Here is a 14,735-nt window from a genome sequence, read left to right on the forward strand (position 1 = left end):
AAATTGGAAGTGATGCCTACAACAATGCAGGAACCCAGGAATCTTGAATTTACTGAGGATTACAAAGGACTTAATTTACATGACACATTTTATTTTGAAGTTCTAATTATTTTCTACCTGTATTTTATGCACTTTCATTGAAGGGATTTATTGCTACTGGAAGTTCCTCTTTTCCCAAATGGAGTGTAAAGATGCATATTATTCCCTTTAAGGAATAACAGACTTAAAATATTTTGTACTGCCCAGGAGAGGGCTGAGAAGGACAAGACACTTCTGGAGCAAATTCTAAGACTGGGGGTGTGTTGGGGTCACCTTACGGTATAACCAAGGCTGGTGAGAGCCGGAGTGTAACCCAAGTGTGGCTGACACACAAATGTTCAGGGTGTGGCTTGCATGCTGGAAGGCTGCTTGTGAGTGGCCCATAGTAAGGCACCTAAGGGTGCAGGGCAGGGGGCGACACAGCTGCTCATTTGTCTGGATTGTACCCTGGTATGTCACATAAAAGCTATAAAGAACTCCCTGGCACTTTAGCAGAGATGTTATTCCTAACGCCCTGGCTACATTTCAGTTTTGGGAATATACCTTGTGGCAAGTCTTGTTCAGACAAAACTGGCAGTAAGTCAATGGGAACTTTGCCTGGATGTCAGCACAGAGTCAGGACTGCAGGATTCCTTCATTCAATCTAACTAAATTCCCCCAGCAGTTCTGACTGGCTATGGTAGACATCTTCCTTTCCTGCCCTAAACTATTGTGTACAGTTGCCATAAGCGGGACGGCTGCATTTCCAGTGGGGGAAGAAGAGAATAATGTATGTGCAATATTTCAGTGATGTGCCTTTTTACTATTCTAAGTGATAGTGGGTAGCACTGCGAGATAAAGAAGATTTTATATTAATGAGTTTTTAAAATAGTTTAAAACGTTACAACTTGATTTAATATTTATAAAAGGTAGGAAATGTATTTTCCACCCCATCCCTTCAGCAGTGTTACATCTTTCTGACAAGTGGATGCAATGGTGATATTTGATACATCCATTAGTGCCTTGGTAGTATATAAATATCTTAGGTCAGCATTTCCCAAAGTATGGAGTGCATTCCTCTGGGAGAGGGAGGGTGAGTGCAAAAGATTTGCTGAGGGGAAAGAGGCGGAGGAGGTGCAGATGTATGGTCCCTTGACAACATATGGAGCATATGGTGAGGTGGAAGGGGGGCAACAATTGATTGCATTTTCTTGAAAGCCGGCTTAGCTTGCAAAAGTTTGGGAAGCACTCCTATTAATTAGTTATGCTATTAATAATTTCCCAGCCATTATGGAGCTTTGAACACGGCTGTACCTTGGTCCCTGCTATTCTCTGCCTGTGGCACATAATAGTCTAGTCTCCCGTGGTGTGTGATATTTTCATCTATTTTCAGCTGTTGGGTTTCATGTGCAGGTGCTGGGTGGGTTGGTGGCCTGTGATGTGCAGGAGGTCAGACTACGTGATCTGGTGGTCCCTTCTAGCTTTAAACTTGAGGACTATGAAACAAAGTTGGTTTACATGTGTTACCTTCATCACGAAAGAGGCAATTTATGGAAATTACGAATAGTTTTGCCATCAAATAATAGTGGTTCTTTGTGTGTACTCTTTGGTTCATAGATCCGTCTTACTGTGATCGGCTGAGGCAGGACATGTACTTTCTCACGAGAAATGGCAGACTGAGCGAGCATCTGGTTGATAAAATTATTCTTCAGCTAAACAGAGTTTATCCCCAAATTCTCACCAATAAAGAAGCAGAAAAGGTAAGTGACTGGATATTCCTGCAGTATTTCCAGATGTAGCTTTATTTTCTGGCTGTCCTGCATCTAGGTTAGAACACCAACTGGTGAAGGTGCCCACGCCAACCTAAAAGACAAATCCCTAAACCTCTGAATGGTTACCCCTTTGCTTTCTTGCTGTCTACAAAATGTGCACTCACCACTGTAGTATTTGAAAGCCTCACAGCTATTAATGAATCTCTCCTTACCACATCTCTGTGTGGTAGGAAAATATTATCTGGGAAATGGAGATCATGAGGAACTGAGGCCTTGTCTTTATTACAAGGTTGCACCAATTTAATGAAAGGTATGTTTTTAAAGCAAATCCCCGTGCTAAATCAATACGAGCCAGGTTTAATTTGATTTAAGTGTGTCCAGACAAGGGTTTAACTAAACTGATTTAAAAATGCACCCTTAGTTAAACTGGGGCAATTTGGACTATAGATCAGGCCAGAAGCAGAAAAGCCAGCCTTTTCAGAGTGGTCCCTGCTTTTGGGTGCAAAATGATTTATGTCAGTACAAAGCAGATATAAAATGCCAGCACATCAGAATGGTAATAGTTTGCACTCGCTCTGTATGCAAGATGCAGAGGGCAATGGTGAATCAGACCTTTAGAGTTCAAAATAATGGGCTGGATCCTGTCTTGCACCAGTTTCAATTCGATCAGCCACCACTGAAACGAGTGGTTATTGCAGTGTAAGACGGTGTCTGTCAGACCAGATTCCGAACCAGTCTATCTGCATAGTTAGGGGAAGAGGCCTGACTTAGGTGATGTGAGATGTAAACAGTTAAAGAAAGGCTCATTCATTTAGGATTCAGAGTAAATTTCAGTCCTGGTGTTATGAAAGCTAGATGCCGCTCTTACACTCATACTGAAACTGAACACTTTCCCTTGAGCTAGGGTTACCATATTCTGTGCCTCCAAATGGAGGACACTCCACAGCCCCCGGCCCCGCCCCCAGCCCCGCCCATACCCCCGCCCCAACCCCGCCCCCTCCCCTGCTTCCCGCGAACATTTGATTCGCGGGAAGCCTGAAGCAGGTAAGGAGGGTGTGGGGGGGAGGAGGCGCGGCCCAGGCTGGCCCCCCGGCGGCTCCAGCCTGGGTCGGCTCGGGCCCTGGGGTGCCGGCCCCGGCCGACCACCCCCGGCCTGCCCAGCACTGCCGGCCCCCGGCGGCCCCGCGGGCCCGCCGGCCCGGCTCCCCGCCGGCCCGGCAGCCCGGCTCCCAGCCCGGACCCCGGCCCGGCACCGCGCCCCCGGCTCCCCGGCCGGCCCCTGGTTCCCGGCCCGGCACCGCGCCCCTGGTTCCCGGCCCGGCACCGCGCCCCTGGTTCCCGGCCCGGCACCGCGCCCCTGGTTCCCGGCCCGGCCCCGGCCGAGCACCACCCAGCCCTCCCGATTTTCCCGGACATGCCCGGCTTTTGGGGATTTCCCCCCTGTAGTGGGTCCTAGCCGGGGCTCGACCCTTCCGGACAGGAGGGGAGCCACACCGACTCACTACTGTGGGAACAAGTAGTCAGTTAGTCCCGAAACTCCGGCTCTTTAGTGCAGAGTCGGAGCAACCACAGTTAAAGCTCAGGCCCTTGACTGCAGGGGCTGAGCGAGCAAATAGTTCAGAGCCCAGGCCCTGGATCAGGGCGGGGCAAACACAGTTAAAGCTCAGGCCCTTGTTTGCAGGGGCTGAGCGAGCAAAGAGTTCAAAGCCCAGGCCCTGGATCAGGGCGGGGCAAACACAGTTAGGCTCAGGCCCTTGTTGCAGGGGCTGAGCGAGTGAATAGTTCAAAGCCCAGGCCCTGGATCAGGGCGGGGCAAACACAGTTAAAGCTCAGGCCCTTGTTGCAGGGGCTGAGCGAGCAGATAGTTCAAAGGTACGGCTAGGCTTGCTGTAGCCGAGCGTTGGGTGAGGGGGAAGCCTGCCACCCGTGAGCGGAGGGTGGCAGGGGGGGAACGCAGGCCCACCCACTCCACTGCGTTCCAGCCCGGGGCCCTAACAGCGGTTGCTGCCGCTGCTGGTCAGTGGGGTATCCAGGCCGCAACACACTGACATAGGCTCACACTCAGTAGCAGCCGGACCGGGGTCGGCTATCCCCGGGCTACTTCCGTGATCCCCCTCACAGCCTACCTCGTTCGTTACGCCGGGATCGGGCCAGTCCATCTCCATGGGCTCCTCTCTGCCCGGGCTTGGCAGCAAGTCTGGTAGCTCTGCCGGGAAGTCCGGCCAATGGTCCTCAGGCGGCTCCTCTGGATAGCAGCAGGGGCGAAGGGGTTCGGGTCCAGTCTCACCCTCAGGGTTAGTGGGGTCCGGTTCCCAGGGGTTCTCCCAGTGGCGGGCGTGAACGGGCTCCGGCGGCTCCCCCTCGTAGCGGGCCCGGGGTAGCTCAGGCCAGCCAGGGTCCAAGCCCCGGTCTTCGACGGTCTCCTGGCCAGGAGCTACTGGCCGCACGTCTGCTCCCTGTGGTGGCTGGGCCCCAACTGAGCTCTGGCAGCCGGCCTTTATACTTCCTGTCCCGCCCCTTGACTTCCGGGGGGCGGGGACAGGCGGTGGTGGTCCCACCCACTCTGGTGCCGGCACGTGGGCTCCCTCTTCTGGACAGGAGGGGAGCCACACCGACTCACTACACACACCCCCCCCTTAAGACTGGCTCCCGCTTGTCGGGGCCAGGTCCTGCCATCTCCCCCATGCGGGATAGGAAGTCCGCATTCGTATGGTCCTTACCAGCTCGATGCTGGACCGTAAATGCGTAGGGTTGTAAGGCGAGGTACCACCGCATAATGCGGGCATTATTATCTTTCATCCGCATTAGCCACCGGAGGGGGGCGTGGTCTGTGACGAGGGTGAACGGGGCCCCGAGGAGGTAGAAGCGCAGGGCGTCGCAGGCCCACTTCACCGCGAGGGCCTCTTTTTCCACCACTGCGTAATTCCTCTCACGGGGGAACAGCTTCCGGCTGAGATATACTACGGGGTGGTCCTTTCCCTCCACTTCTTGGGACAGGACTGCCCCTAATCCTACGCCGGAGGCGTCGGTCTGCAAGATGAATGGGCGTTTAAAGTCCGGGCTATAGAGAACCGGCTCCTGGCAGAGGCACTTCTGCAGTGTCCGGAAGGCCGCCTCACATTCGGGGGACCATCGTACCTGCCGGGGGCTGTCCTTCGTCAGAAGCCCAGTTAAGGGTGCTGCGATGGTCGCGAACTGGGGGATGAACCGTCTGTAATACCCAACGAGGCCCAGGAACTGCCGAACGTGCCGTTTGGTCGATGGGGTGGGACAGTCCAGGAGGGCCTGGACTTTCCCGACGAGGGGCTTGACCCGCCCGCCCCCGACGGTATAGCCAAGATAGTTGGTCTCTTGCCAGGCAATCCGGCACTTTTTGGGGTTGGCGGTCAGGCCCGCCTGTCGTAGGGACCTTAGGACCGCCGCAACCCGGGGCAGATGATCCTCCCAGCCGCGGCTATAGATGACCACGTCGTCTAGGTACGCCGCCGCATAGTCCTGATGGGGCTGCAGAAGTTGGTCCATCAGCCGCTGGAAGGTGGCCGGGGCTCCATGGAGACCGAATGGCATCCGTGTGAATTGGTACAGCCCCGTTGGAGTGGCAAAGGCGGTCTTCTCTTTTGAGGTCTCCTCGAGGGGGATCTGCCAGTAGCCTTTGCTCAGATCCAAGGTGGTGATATACTGGGCCTCCCCCAGGCGGCCCAGTAACTCGTCTACACGGGGCATCGGGTAGGCATCGAAGCGCGAGATGGCGTTTACCCTCCGAAAGTCGATGCAGAAGCGGCGGGTACCGTCCGGCTTGGGCACCAGGACCACCGGACTACGCCACTCGCTCTGGGATGGTTCGATGACGCCCAGAGCCAGCATGGCTCTTACTTCCTCCTCGACCGCACCCCGCATCCGATAGGGCAGGGGCCGGGTCGTCTCTCGAACCACCTTTCCCGGCTCGGTCTGGATGGAGTGTTTGACCAGGGACGTGTGGCCCGGTACGGCCGTGAAGGTTCGCTTGAAGGTTTGCAGCAGGCAGTTAGTCTGTTTACATTGCTCTTCTGTGAGCGATTGTCTTAATTGGGGTGCCGGGGGGTCATCCGGCGAGGGTACCTGGGGTCCCAATTCCGGCTCGGGCGGGCATGGGTTGATTAAGAGGCCCTCACGGTCCTGCCACCTTTTCAGCAGGTTGACGTGATACCGCTGGGTTCCCTTCCGCTTGTCCGGTTGCCGCACCTCGTAGGTGACGGGACCGACCTTACGCACGACTTCGTAAGGTCCCTGCCACCGGGCTAACAATTTTGACTCACTAGACGGGAGGAGTAGGAGGACACGGTCTCCTGGTTGGAACTCCCGGACTTGGGTTCCCTGATCGTAGGTCCGTTTCTGCCGTTCCTGCGCCGCCTTCAAATTTTCGCGGGCCAGGGCTCCGGCCTGGGCAAGGTACTCCTGTAACTGGATGACATATTTCAGGAGGCCCTGGGCTGGGGACGCTGACTGTTCCCAGGTCTCTCTCATCAGGTCTAAGAGGCCCCGCGGTCTGCGTCCATACAGCAGCTCGAAAGGGGAAAATTTTGTTGAGGTCTGTGGGACTTCTCGGATGGCTAGCAGCAAGGGTGGAAGGAATTGGTCCCAGTGGCGGAGGTCCTCTGCGGGGAATTTCCGCAACATGCTTTTCAAAGTGCGGTTAAACCGCTCCACCAACCCGTCCGTCTGCGGGTGGTACACGGACGTCCGGAGTTGTTTGATGCCTAAGAGGGCACAGACCTGTCGCAACAATTGGGACGTGAAGTTCGTTCCTTGGTCGGTCAGTATCTCTCTAGGCAGTCCTACTCGGGCGAAGATTTTCAGCAATTCCCCCGCGATAGACCGGGCGGTAATACTTCGCAGGGGGATGGCTTCGGGGAACCGAGAGGCATAGTCCACCAAGACCAGGATGTATTGAAACCCCGCGGCACTTTTCGGGAGGGGGCCCACGAGGTCCATGGCGACACGTTCAAAGGGCGTCTCCATCACTGGCATGGGGACCAGGGGTGCCTTGGGGATCCCGGGCGGGGCGACCCTCTGACACTCTGGGCAGGAGGCGCAATATTCTTTCACCTCCTGAGAGATTCCTGGCCAAAAGAAGCGCGCCAGGATTCGAGCGAGGGTCTTCTCTCGCCCCAGGTGCCCGGCGGCTGGCACATCGTGGGCCAAATTCATTACCGCCCTCCGGTGACACAGGGGCACTACCAGTTGGGTTTGTGGTTCCTGGGTGCGGGGGTCACGGTCCAGGCGGTAGAGCCGGTCCCGGCGCAGCTCAAAATGGGGCCACAGGGTGGCCCGCTGGGGGTCCACAACACTCCCATCTACTGCCGCGAGCTGCTCATAGAAGCGGCTAAGGGTGGGATCCTCTCGCTGGTCCCGACAGAAATCGGTATCGAAGCGGGGCTGAGGGGCCGGCTCCGGTGTCGGTCCCGCTGCGTCCGTGTCGTCTATCTCGGTCGCCGGACCCTGCTCGGGGGTCTCGGAGGAGGACCCCAACCGATCAGCCCCCAGGGCCGGCGTGGACCGTAGGACTTCCTCAAAGGCCGGCCAGTCCCGACCGAGGATCACAGGGTATGCAAGATGGGGAGCTACCCCAACCACCAGGTGTCGGGTGATCCCCGCGATGGTTAGGGGGACCCGGGCGCTGGGGTATGGTCGGACGTCCCCATGGATGCATTGCAGATGAATACATCCGAGGCGGGTATCACCCGGCGGTACCAGGTCCTTACGGACCAACGTCTGACCACAACCCGAGTCGATCAAGGCCCTCGTAGTCCGCCCTCCGACGGCCGCCGGGACGGTCAGCTTGGGGTTCATGGCTGGCCTGGCTCGAGTGTGGCCCGCCCACACTTGCCCATAGCTGCAATCCATCTCCGGACAGTCTCGCCGGAGGTGCCCCATCTTCCCACAACTGAAGCAGGGTCCGAGTTCGGGTCGTCTGCTCCGGGGGCCTTCTCGGCTTGGGCTCCGGGGGGGGCTTCGCCGAGCCCTTGGGGGCCCCTGGCCCGGGGCCACTGGTCCGGTCTGAGGAGTCGGGTCCGCGTGCCGGGTCCGGATCTCGCGGCGGGGGTCGGGCCTCGGTGCGGGGTGTCGTGGTCCGCTCGGGGTTTCCCCTTTCTTTTCGCCGCGGGCTGGTTCGGGCCCGGGGCGGCGGAAGGTGGGCCCTACTGCATCTTCGGCGGCTAGGAAGTCCTCCATTAGCGACACTGCCTGGGCCAGCGTCGTCGGCCGGTGGCGAAGCACCCAGGCGCGCCCTCGGGAGGGTAGGGTGTGCACGAACTGTTCCAACACCACCTGCTCAGTTACCTCCTCCGCCGTCCGGGTGCCGGGCTGTAGCCACCGTCGGCAAGCTTCTTTTAAGGTTTGGGCCACTACCCGCGGTCGGGCCCCGGTGGGGTAAGTCTGGCCCCGAAACCTTTGTCGGAAAGTCTCGGGACTGACGTCGAGGGCGTCCAATATCGCGGCCTTCACCAGGTCGTAGTCCCGTGCTTCCTCAGCCGCCAATCCACGATAGGCCACCTGGGCCGCCCCCGTCAGGTAGGGGGCTAAGGCCTTGGCTACACTTACCAGGTAGTTCGACGGCTGGAAATCGAAGTTCTGGGTTCGACTTATCGCGTCTAGTCTGGACGCGATAAGTCGAACCCGGAAGTGCTCGCCGTCGACTGCGGTACTCCAGCTCGGCGAGAGGAGTACCGCGGAGTCGACGGGGGAGCCTGCCTGCCGCGTGTGGACCAAGGTAAGTTCGAACTAAGGTACTTCGACTTCAGCTACGTTATTCACGTAGCTGAAGTTGCGTACCTTAGTTCGAATTGGGGGGGGTAGTGTAGACCAAGCCTAAGAGGGTAGCCCACTGGTCCCTGGGCCACCCGGCGACGAGGGCTACCCGCTCGAACGTGACCAGGAATGCCTCCGGGTCGTCGTCTGGGCTCATCTTAGTCAGGCGAAGGGGGGCAGCTAACCGCGGCATCTCCGCAGCCTCCCCTGCCGGCCCCGGCGCGGGGCGAGGGAGCGTGACCAGCAGCTGCTGCAGCTGAACTCCCAACTGCCGCACCAGCTGTTGCTGTTGCTCGAGCTGGGCTGTGTGCTGCTCCTGCTGCAACTGGAGTTGGGCGGCATCTCGCTGCTGTTGCTGTGCGAGCTGAGCGGCCTGCTGTTGCTGCTGCAGCTGGGCCGTCTGCTGCCGCTCCTGGCTCTCCGTGAGCAGCTGAAACAGCCGCTCCATATCCATTCCTTAGAACGGGGGGGGGCAACTGCCACTCCCCCTCTAGCCCCTTCTCACAGGGGCAGGGGCTCGTGCCCCACGTTGGGCGCCAAATGTAGTGGGTCCTAGCCGGGGCTCGACCCTTCCGGACAGGAGGGGAGCCACACCGACTCACTACTGTGGGAACAAGTAGTCAGTTAGTCCCGAAACTCCGGCTCTTTAGTGCAGAGTCGGAGCAACCACAGTTAAAGCTCAGGCCCTTGACTGCAGGGGCTGAGCGAGCAAATAGTTCAGAGCCCAGGCCCTGGATCAGGGCGGGGCAAACACAGTTAGGCTCAGGCCCTTGTTTGCAGGGGCTGAGCGAGCAAAGAGTTCAAAGCCCAGGCCCTGGATCAGGGCGGGGCAAACACAGTTAGGCTCAGGCCCTTGTTGCAGGGGCTGAGCGAGCAAATAGTTCAAAACCCAGGCCCTGGATCAGGGCGGGGCAAACACAGTTAGGCTCAGGCCCTTGTTGCAGGGGCTGAGCGAGTGAATAGTTCAGAGCCCAGGCCCTGGATCAGGGCGGGGCAAACACAGTTAAAGCTCAGGCCCTTGTTTGCAGGGGCTGAGCGAGCAAAGAGTTCAAAGCCCAGGCCCTGGATCAGGGCGGGGCAAACACAGTTAGGCTCAGGCCCTTGTTGCAGGGGCTGAGCGAGTGAATAGTTCAGAGCCCAGGCCCTGGATCAGGGCGGGGCAAACACAGTTAAAGCTCAGGCCCTTGTTTGCAGGGGCTGAGCGAGCAAAGAGTTCAAAGCCCAGGCCCTGGATCAGGGCGGGGCAAACACAGTTACAGCTCAGGCCCTTGTTGCAGGGGCTGAGCGAGCAGATAGTTCAAAGGTACGGCTAGGCTTGCTGTAGCCGAGCGTTGGGTGAGGGGGAAGCCTGCCACCCGTGAGCGGAGGGTGGCAGGGGGGAACGCAGGCCCACCCACTCCACTGCGTTCCAGCCCGGGGCCCTAACAGCGGTTGCTGCCGCTGCTGGTCAGTGGGGTATCCAGGCCGCAACACACTGACATAGGCTCACACTCAGTAGCAGCCGGACCGGGGTCGGCTATCCCCGGGCTACTTCCGTGATCCCCCTCACAGCCTACCTCGTTCGTTACGCCGGGATCGGGCCAGTCCATCTCCATGGGCTCCTCTCTGCCCGGGCTTGGCGGCAAGTCTGGTAGCTCTGCCGGGAAGTCCGGCCAATGGTCCTCAGGCGGCTCCTCTGGATAGCAGCAGGGGCGAAGGGGTTCGGGTCCAGTCTCACCCTCAGGGTTAGTGGGGTCCGGTTCCCAGGGGTTCTCCCAGTGGCGGGCGTGAACGGGCTCCGGCGGCTCCCCCTCGTAGCGGGCCCGGGGTAGCTCAGGCCAGCCAGGGTCCAAGCCCCGGTCTTCGACGGTCTCCTGGCCAGGAGCTACTGGCCGCACGTCTGCTCCCTGTGGTGGCTGGGCCCCAACTGAGCTCTGGCGGCCGGCCTTTATACTTCCTGTCCCGCCCCTTGACTTCCGGGGGGCGGGGACAGGCGGTGGTGGTCCCACCCACTCTGGTGCCGGCACGTGGGCTCCCTCTTCTGGACAGGAGGGGAGCCACACCGACTCACTACACCCCCGGACGGGGATTTGAGCCCCCAAAAGCCGGACATGTCCGGGAAAATCCGGACGTATGGTAACCCTACTTGAGCTCATGCACATTTGTTCTTTTTATTTACAAAATGTATCATTCCCCTTATACACATTAGGCTCCAGCTTGCACACCTTACACTGCTGACCTCTCAGGGCTTCAGTGGGAATTCTGCCTGAGTAAGGAGCATACAAAGGCATTCCTCTCCCTCTAGATAACGAATTGATCCTAAGTGTAATGTTATCTCTCTCTACCTTACTGGTCCTAAGTGTAATGCTTTCATATTGATTTGCCAGAGATATTTTTGGAGACTTTCCAGCTGCACACATGTCTAAATGATTTCAGTTAAGGCTAGGTGTAACATTTTCACTCTCACTGTAAGGTTTAGTGCTGTTCAGTACTTTGTCAGACCATGGGGAAGATCATCTCTTCCTCTGTAGCAACATGGATAGGAAGACAAGATGAACCCAAAGAGTGATGCATTAGGACTGTGATGATGGCTAGAATATGTCCTGGCCAAATTCCAGAAAACTGTGGAAAAATCTTTTTACATGTTCATCCCAGTTCTGAGATGTGCATTTTTAATAAGCATAAATTAGAAGTAGAGAACTTTTAGCCAATGGCATTAAAAGTATTTCTATTGGTGCTATATTTACAATAAATTGGTTCCTTGCTAACTCACTCAAACTCTTGGGAAATTATAAACATCAATTATCTCTCCTATTGTGTGGGCTACACTGCAGTTGATCAAATGCTAAAACAATGCTTGATCAAACTAAGTTAAGCAGCTGGTTCAAATTGTAGATGTTGACATTTGAGGTCTGAATCATTATTTTTGTTTCCTATCCTAGAATGCTCATGTACTGACAGATACTTTTAGCAAAATAAACATAACTCTGTATTTTCACTTTTATAATGTAACTGTAGGGTAGGAACTAATTCAGCACTGTATCATTGCTTTTGTAGTCTTTGTTCTAATGACTGCTTTTTCTCTTACAGTTCAGAAATCCAAAGGCATTGCTTCATATTCGGTTGTCAGATCTTATAAGCCACCTACAAAAGAAAGGAGACAAACACTGTCAAGAATTTTACAGGGCCTTGCAGATCAATGCCGAACAACTGTATAATGATTTGCCAAGCAGGAAAATCTTAAGTAAGTGGGAGACTTGTGGCTTCCCTGAGTCAAAATTTGCCTTTGCCGGCATCCCAGCTTATTTTGAGGAATTAAATGTCCCCGTCCCCCTCCCGCCCCATGTGCTACTTTCTACAGGCTGGAGAGTTTAGAAGCCACCTAGTGGATTTGGATGCACCATTAATTTTGATTGGAATTGGATGTCCAAATCTCTTTACCAGCTTTGAAATTGCAGCCCCTGTATTTAAGATACAATTTGTGCCCAACATGAAAATGCAGAAAAATAACCCAATTCAAGTTCTCTTTTAATAACTGCCCCTTTCCCTTTTATGCATTTTGTTTAAAAGGGCATTTATTTATTTTTCAAGCCTTTATTCTGGCTTGTAGTAAATAAAAGCTATGTTTTAAAATAAAAAGTGTGACACACAAAGTAACAAAATCAAGGCAGCTCAGAGACTTGGCTTCCACTCAATTCTTAAATCACCCAGCTGTGCTTCATTAACTCCACACACATCAGATGTTAGATCATTCTTGTTTCACAAATACTTGCAATGGCAAACCACAGTGTTAGTTACCTGGACCCTGACCCTGCAAACACATAGGCATGAGTAGTCACACTGAGTCTATGGGCCTTATTACATGCATACGTGTTTGCAGGATTGATTGCTATTTCCATTTTTTATACTATAAAGCAGATCTTTTTCTAAAAGGAGAGAAATGTGGTCCAACTTACCGTGCTGGGAAAATAATGCTTGCCATGTATGACTCATCCTGTCAATAAAACTGGAGAAAGAAAAAAAATGCTCAAAGAGGAAGTGAAATACATTCAGCACGTTGAAACAATTTGAGTAGCATGAGGAAGGGCTGTTGCAATTAGGTTAATGAAGCTGCAAAGGGGCTGCATGTTACAAAGTCCCTACAAACTGTCTAATAGCACTGATGCTGCACCATTCAACCCCCTGGTGGTTTTGAGTACATTCCAGCAGAGTTTTTGGTCATGTGGTCAAACCCCTAAGAATGACAGCGTAAAGTCAAAAACAGGCCAGGCCAAAAATGCGAACATCTGTCTTTAATTAATATGTAACAAATAATTTTTTGCAGAACAATTGACCTGGAAAATAGTTGCTATATTTCAAAACACTGAGCCTCCTGCCTTCCTCTAGCATCTCATTATGCAGTAAAGCTGTTGTACACACTGAACTAGAAACCCCTACTGATTTGGAGATAGCATCCTTTTCAAACCACACACATGCCATCTCCTGGATAATATGCAGACTCCAAAGTTAGCCCAGACTTCCCTCCCCGTTGGAGGGTGTTTGCATGTGGGCTTTGATTTGGGTCTATTTCTACATCAGAAATCCACATTAGTAATTATCACAGCAGCATTAAGTCCAGCTCTTTGATTTGATGTGTGCCTCGCAGAAGCCATCCCTGCTGAGGCTGTGTGGAAACTTGGATCAAACACGCTAGCATCTCAAAGAAATCTGTTGCTTTAGCTGAAGGAGTCAGGAATAGAAGCACAGAGTTACCCTTCCAGGGTAAGTAGAGAACAGGCAACAGTTATTACTTAGTAAGGGCTTGATTCTGCAGCCCTTGCTCACCCAAATACTCCTGCTGAAGTCACGGCGGGTAAAGTTTTCAAGAGCACATTAATGACTTAGGAGCCTATTCCCATTAGTTTTTTTAATCAAATGTTCAGTTTTTAAGAGCCCTGTACAGGAGTGGACTCACCCCTGCAGTGCCTCCTGCGGGTCATCTCTGGGAATTAGCTCATTTCAGCATTGGAGCGCCCCCTGCAGGCCAGTGGTCCACCTGTCCTCCAGCCCTCATGTCCCTCCCATACCCTTTTATCTGGGGTGCTGCCCCCTGGCAGTACACCCCTCAGTACTAGGGTCTCCCCTCCCTGGGGAACCCCCACCCACTATCCCTACCTCACCTCAGAATAAGGCCACTGCCAGGCACCAACTAGCCCCCACTCCCTGGGGCAGACTGCAGTATAGGCCACTCATCACAGGCAAGGTTGAGTTTGGACCTGCTGCCTTGGCCTATCCCTGGGCTGCCCTCTGCAACCCCCGGTACCCCTTGGCCTCCTACTAGGCCACAGCCTGGGGCTTTCCAGGCTTTCCCTAGCCCTGCTCCACTCAGGTACCCTGTCTCTGCTTCCTGCAGCCAGGCCCTTCTCTCTCTCTGAGGGCAGAGAGAGACTGTTGAGTGCCTGGCTCCCAGCCTTTTTATACAGGCCAGCTGTGGCCTGATTGGGGTGTGGCCCAGCTGTGGCTGCTTCCCCAATCAGCCCAGCTTTTAGAGCTGCAGCCCTCTGCCAGGGCTGTTTTAAGCCCTTCCAGGCAGGAGTGGGGGACCACCCCACTACAAGCCCAAGTCCCTTTGAAAATGGGACTTAAGCACTTTTGAAAATTGTGCCATGAGCCTACTCCAGGGAGTAGATGTATCAGGATTGGGCCCTCACACATTAAGAATAGCAGCTAGATGTGTAGAGTGAAGTAAAGCATCAAGCTGTTACTGCGTCTGTGAGGTAAATGAGACAGCATTTTGCACATTGAATAATATTCAAAGCAGTCCCACGACTGCTTTTGCCACACTTGTGTGGTACAACCACAAAGCAGCATTACATTCTCTATTCCTTAGCAGACTCTCCTATGTCATAGACATGAGTAGTATCATTAAGATCTCTGTGCTAAAACACATACTAGAACTATATTGTCATAGACTGCAGCTTCCTTAGTCTCACATAATAAGGAAATAAATGATGTATTCTGAGAGCAGTATAAGTATTTGTATATTAGAGGTTAGATAGCCAAACTGGTTGATCCTCAGTCTGGATTAATTTGCTAATGTTTGTGAAAGTGCTACACAGCTGGTGTGTCTTATTATTACTAATGTATGAACTAACAGCCCATGAAAAGTAACCTTCTTAAAAACACAGCCCCTTTCTAAAC

General features: G+C 54.3%; 1 protein-coding gene across 3 annotated transcripts in view; it reads left to right on the forward strand.

The window, feature by feature from the left end:
• Nucleotides 1–14,735, forward strand: part of CARD19 (caspase recruitment domain family member 19) — a 58,210-nt gene that overhangs the window by 25,379 nt on the left and 18,096 nt on the right. For all 3 annotated transcript variants that reach the window (XM_054034953.1, XM_054034956.1, XM_054034955.1), the window contains exons 2-3: nt 1,636–1,778; nt 11,646–11,799. In XM_054034953.1, coding sequence (XP_053890928.1) covers nt 1,636–1,778; nt 11,646–11,799 — 297 coding nt within the window. The remainder of the gene's footprint in view (nt 1–1,635; nt 1,779–11,645; nt 11,800–14,735) is intronic.

The sequence above is a fragment of the Malaclemys terrapin genome, chromosome 7 (assembly GCF_027887155.1).
Source record: "Malaclemys terrapin pileata isolate rMalTer1 chromosome 7, rMalTer1.hap1, whole genome shotgun sequence".
Taxonomy (NCBI): Eukaryota; Metazoa; Chordata; order Testudines; family Emydidae; genus Malaclemys; species Malaclemys terrapin.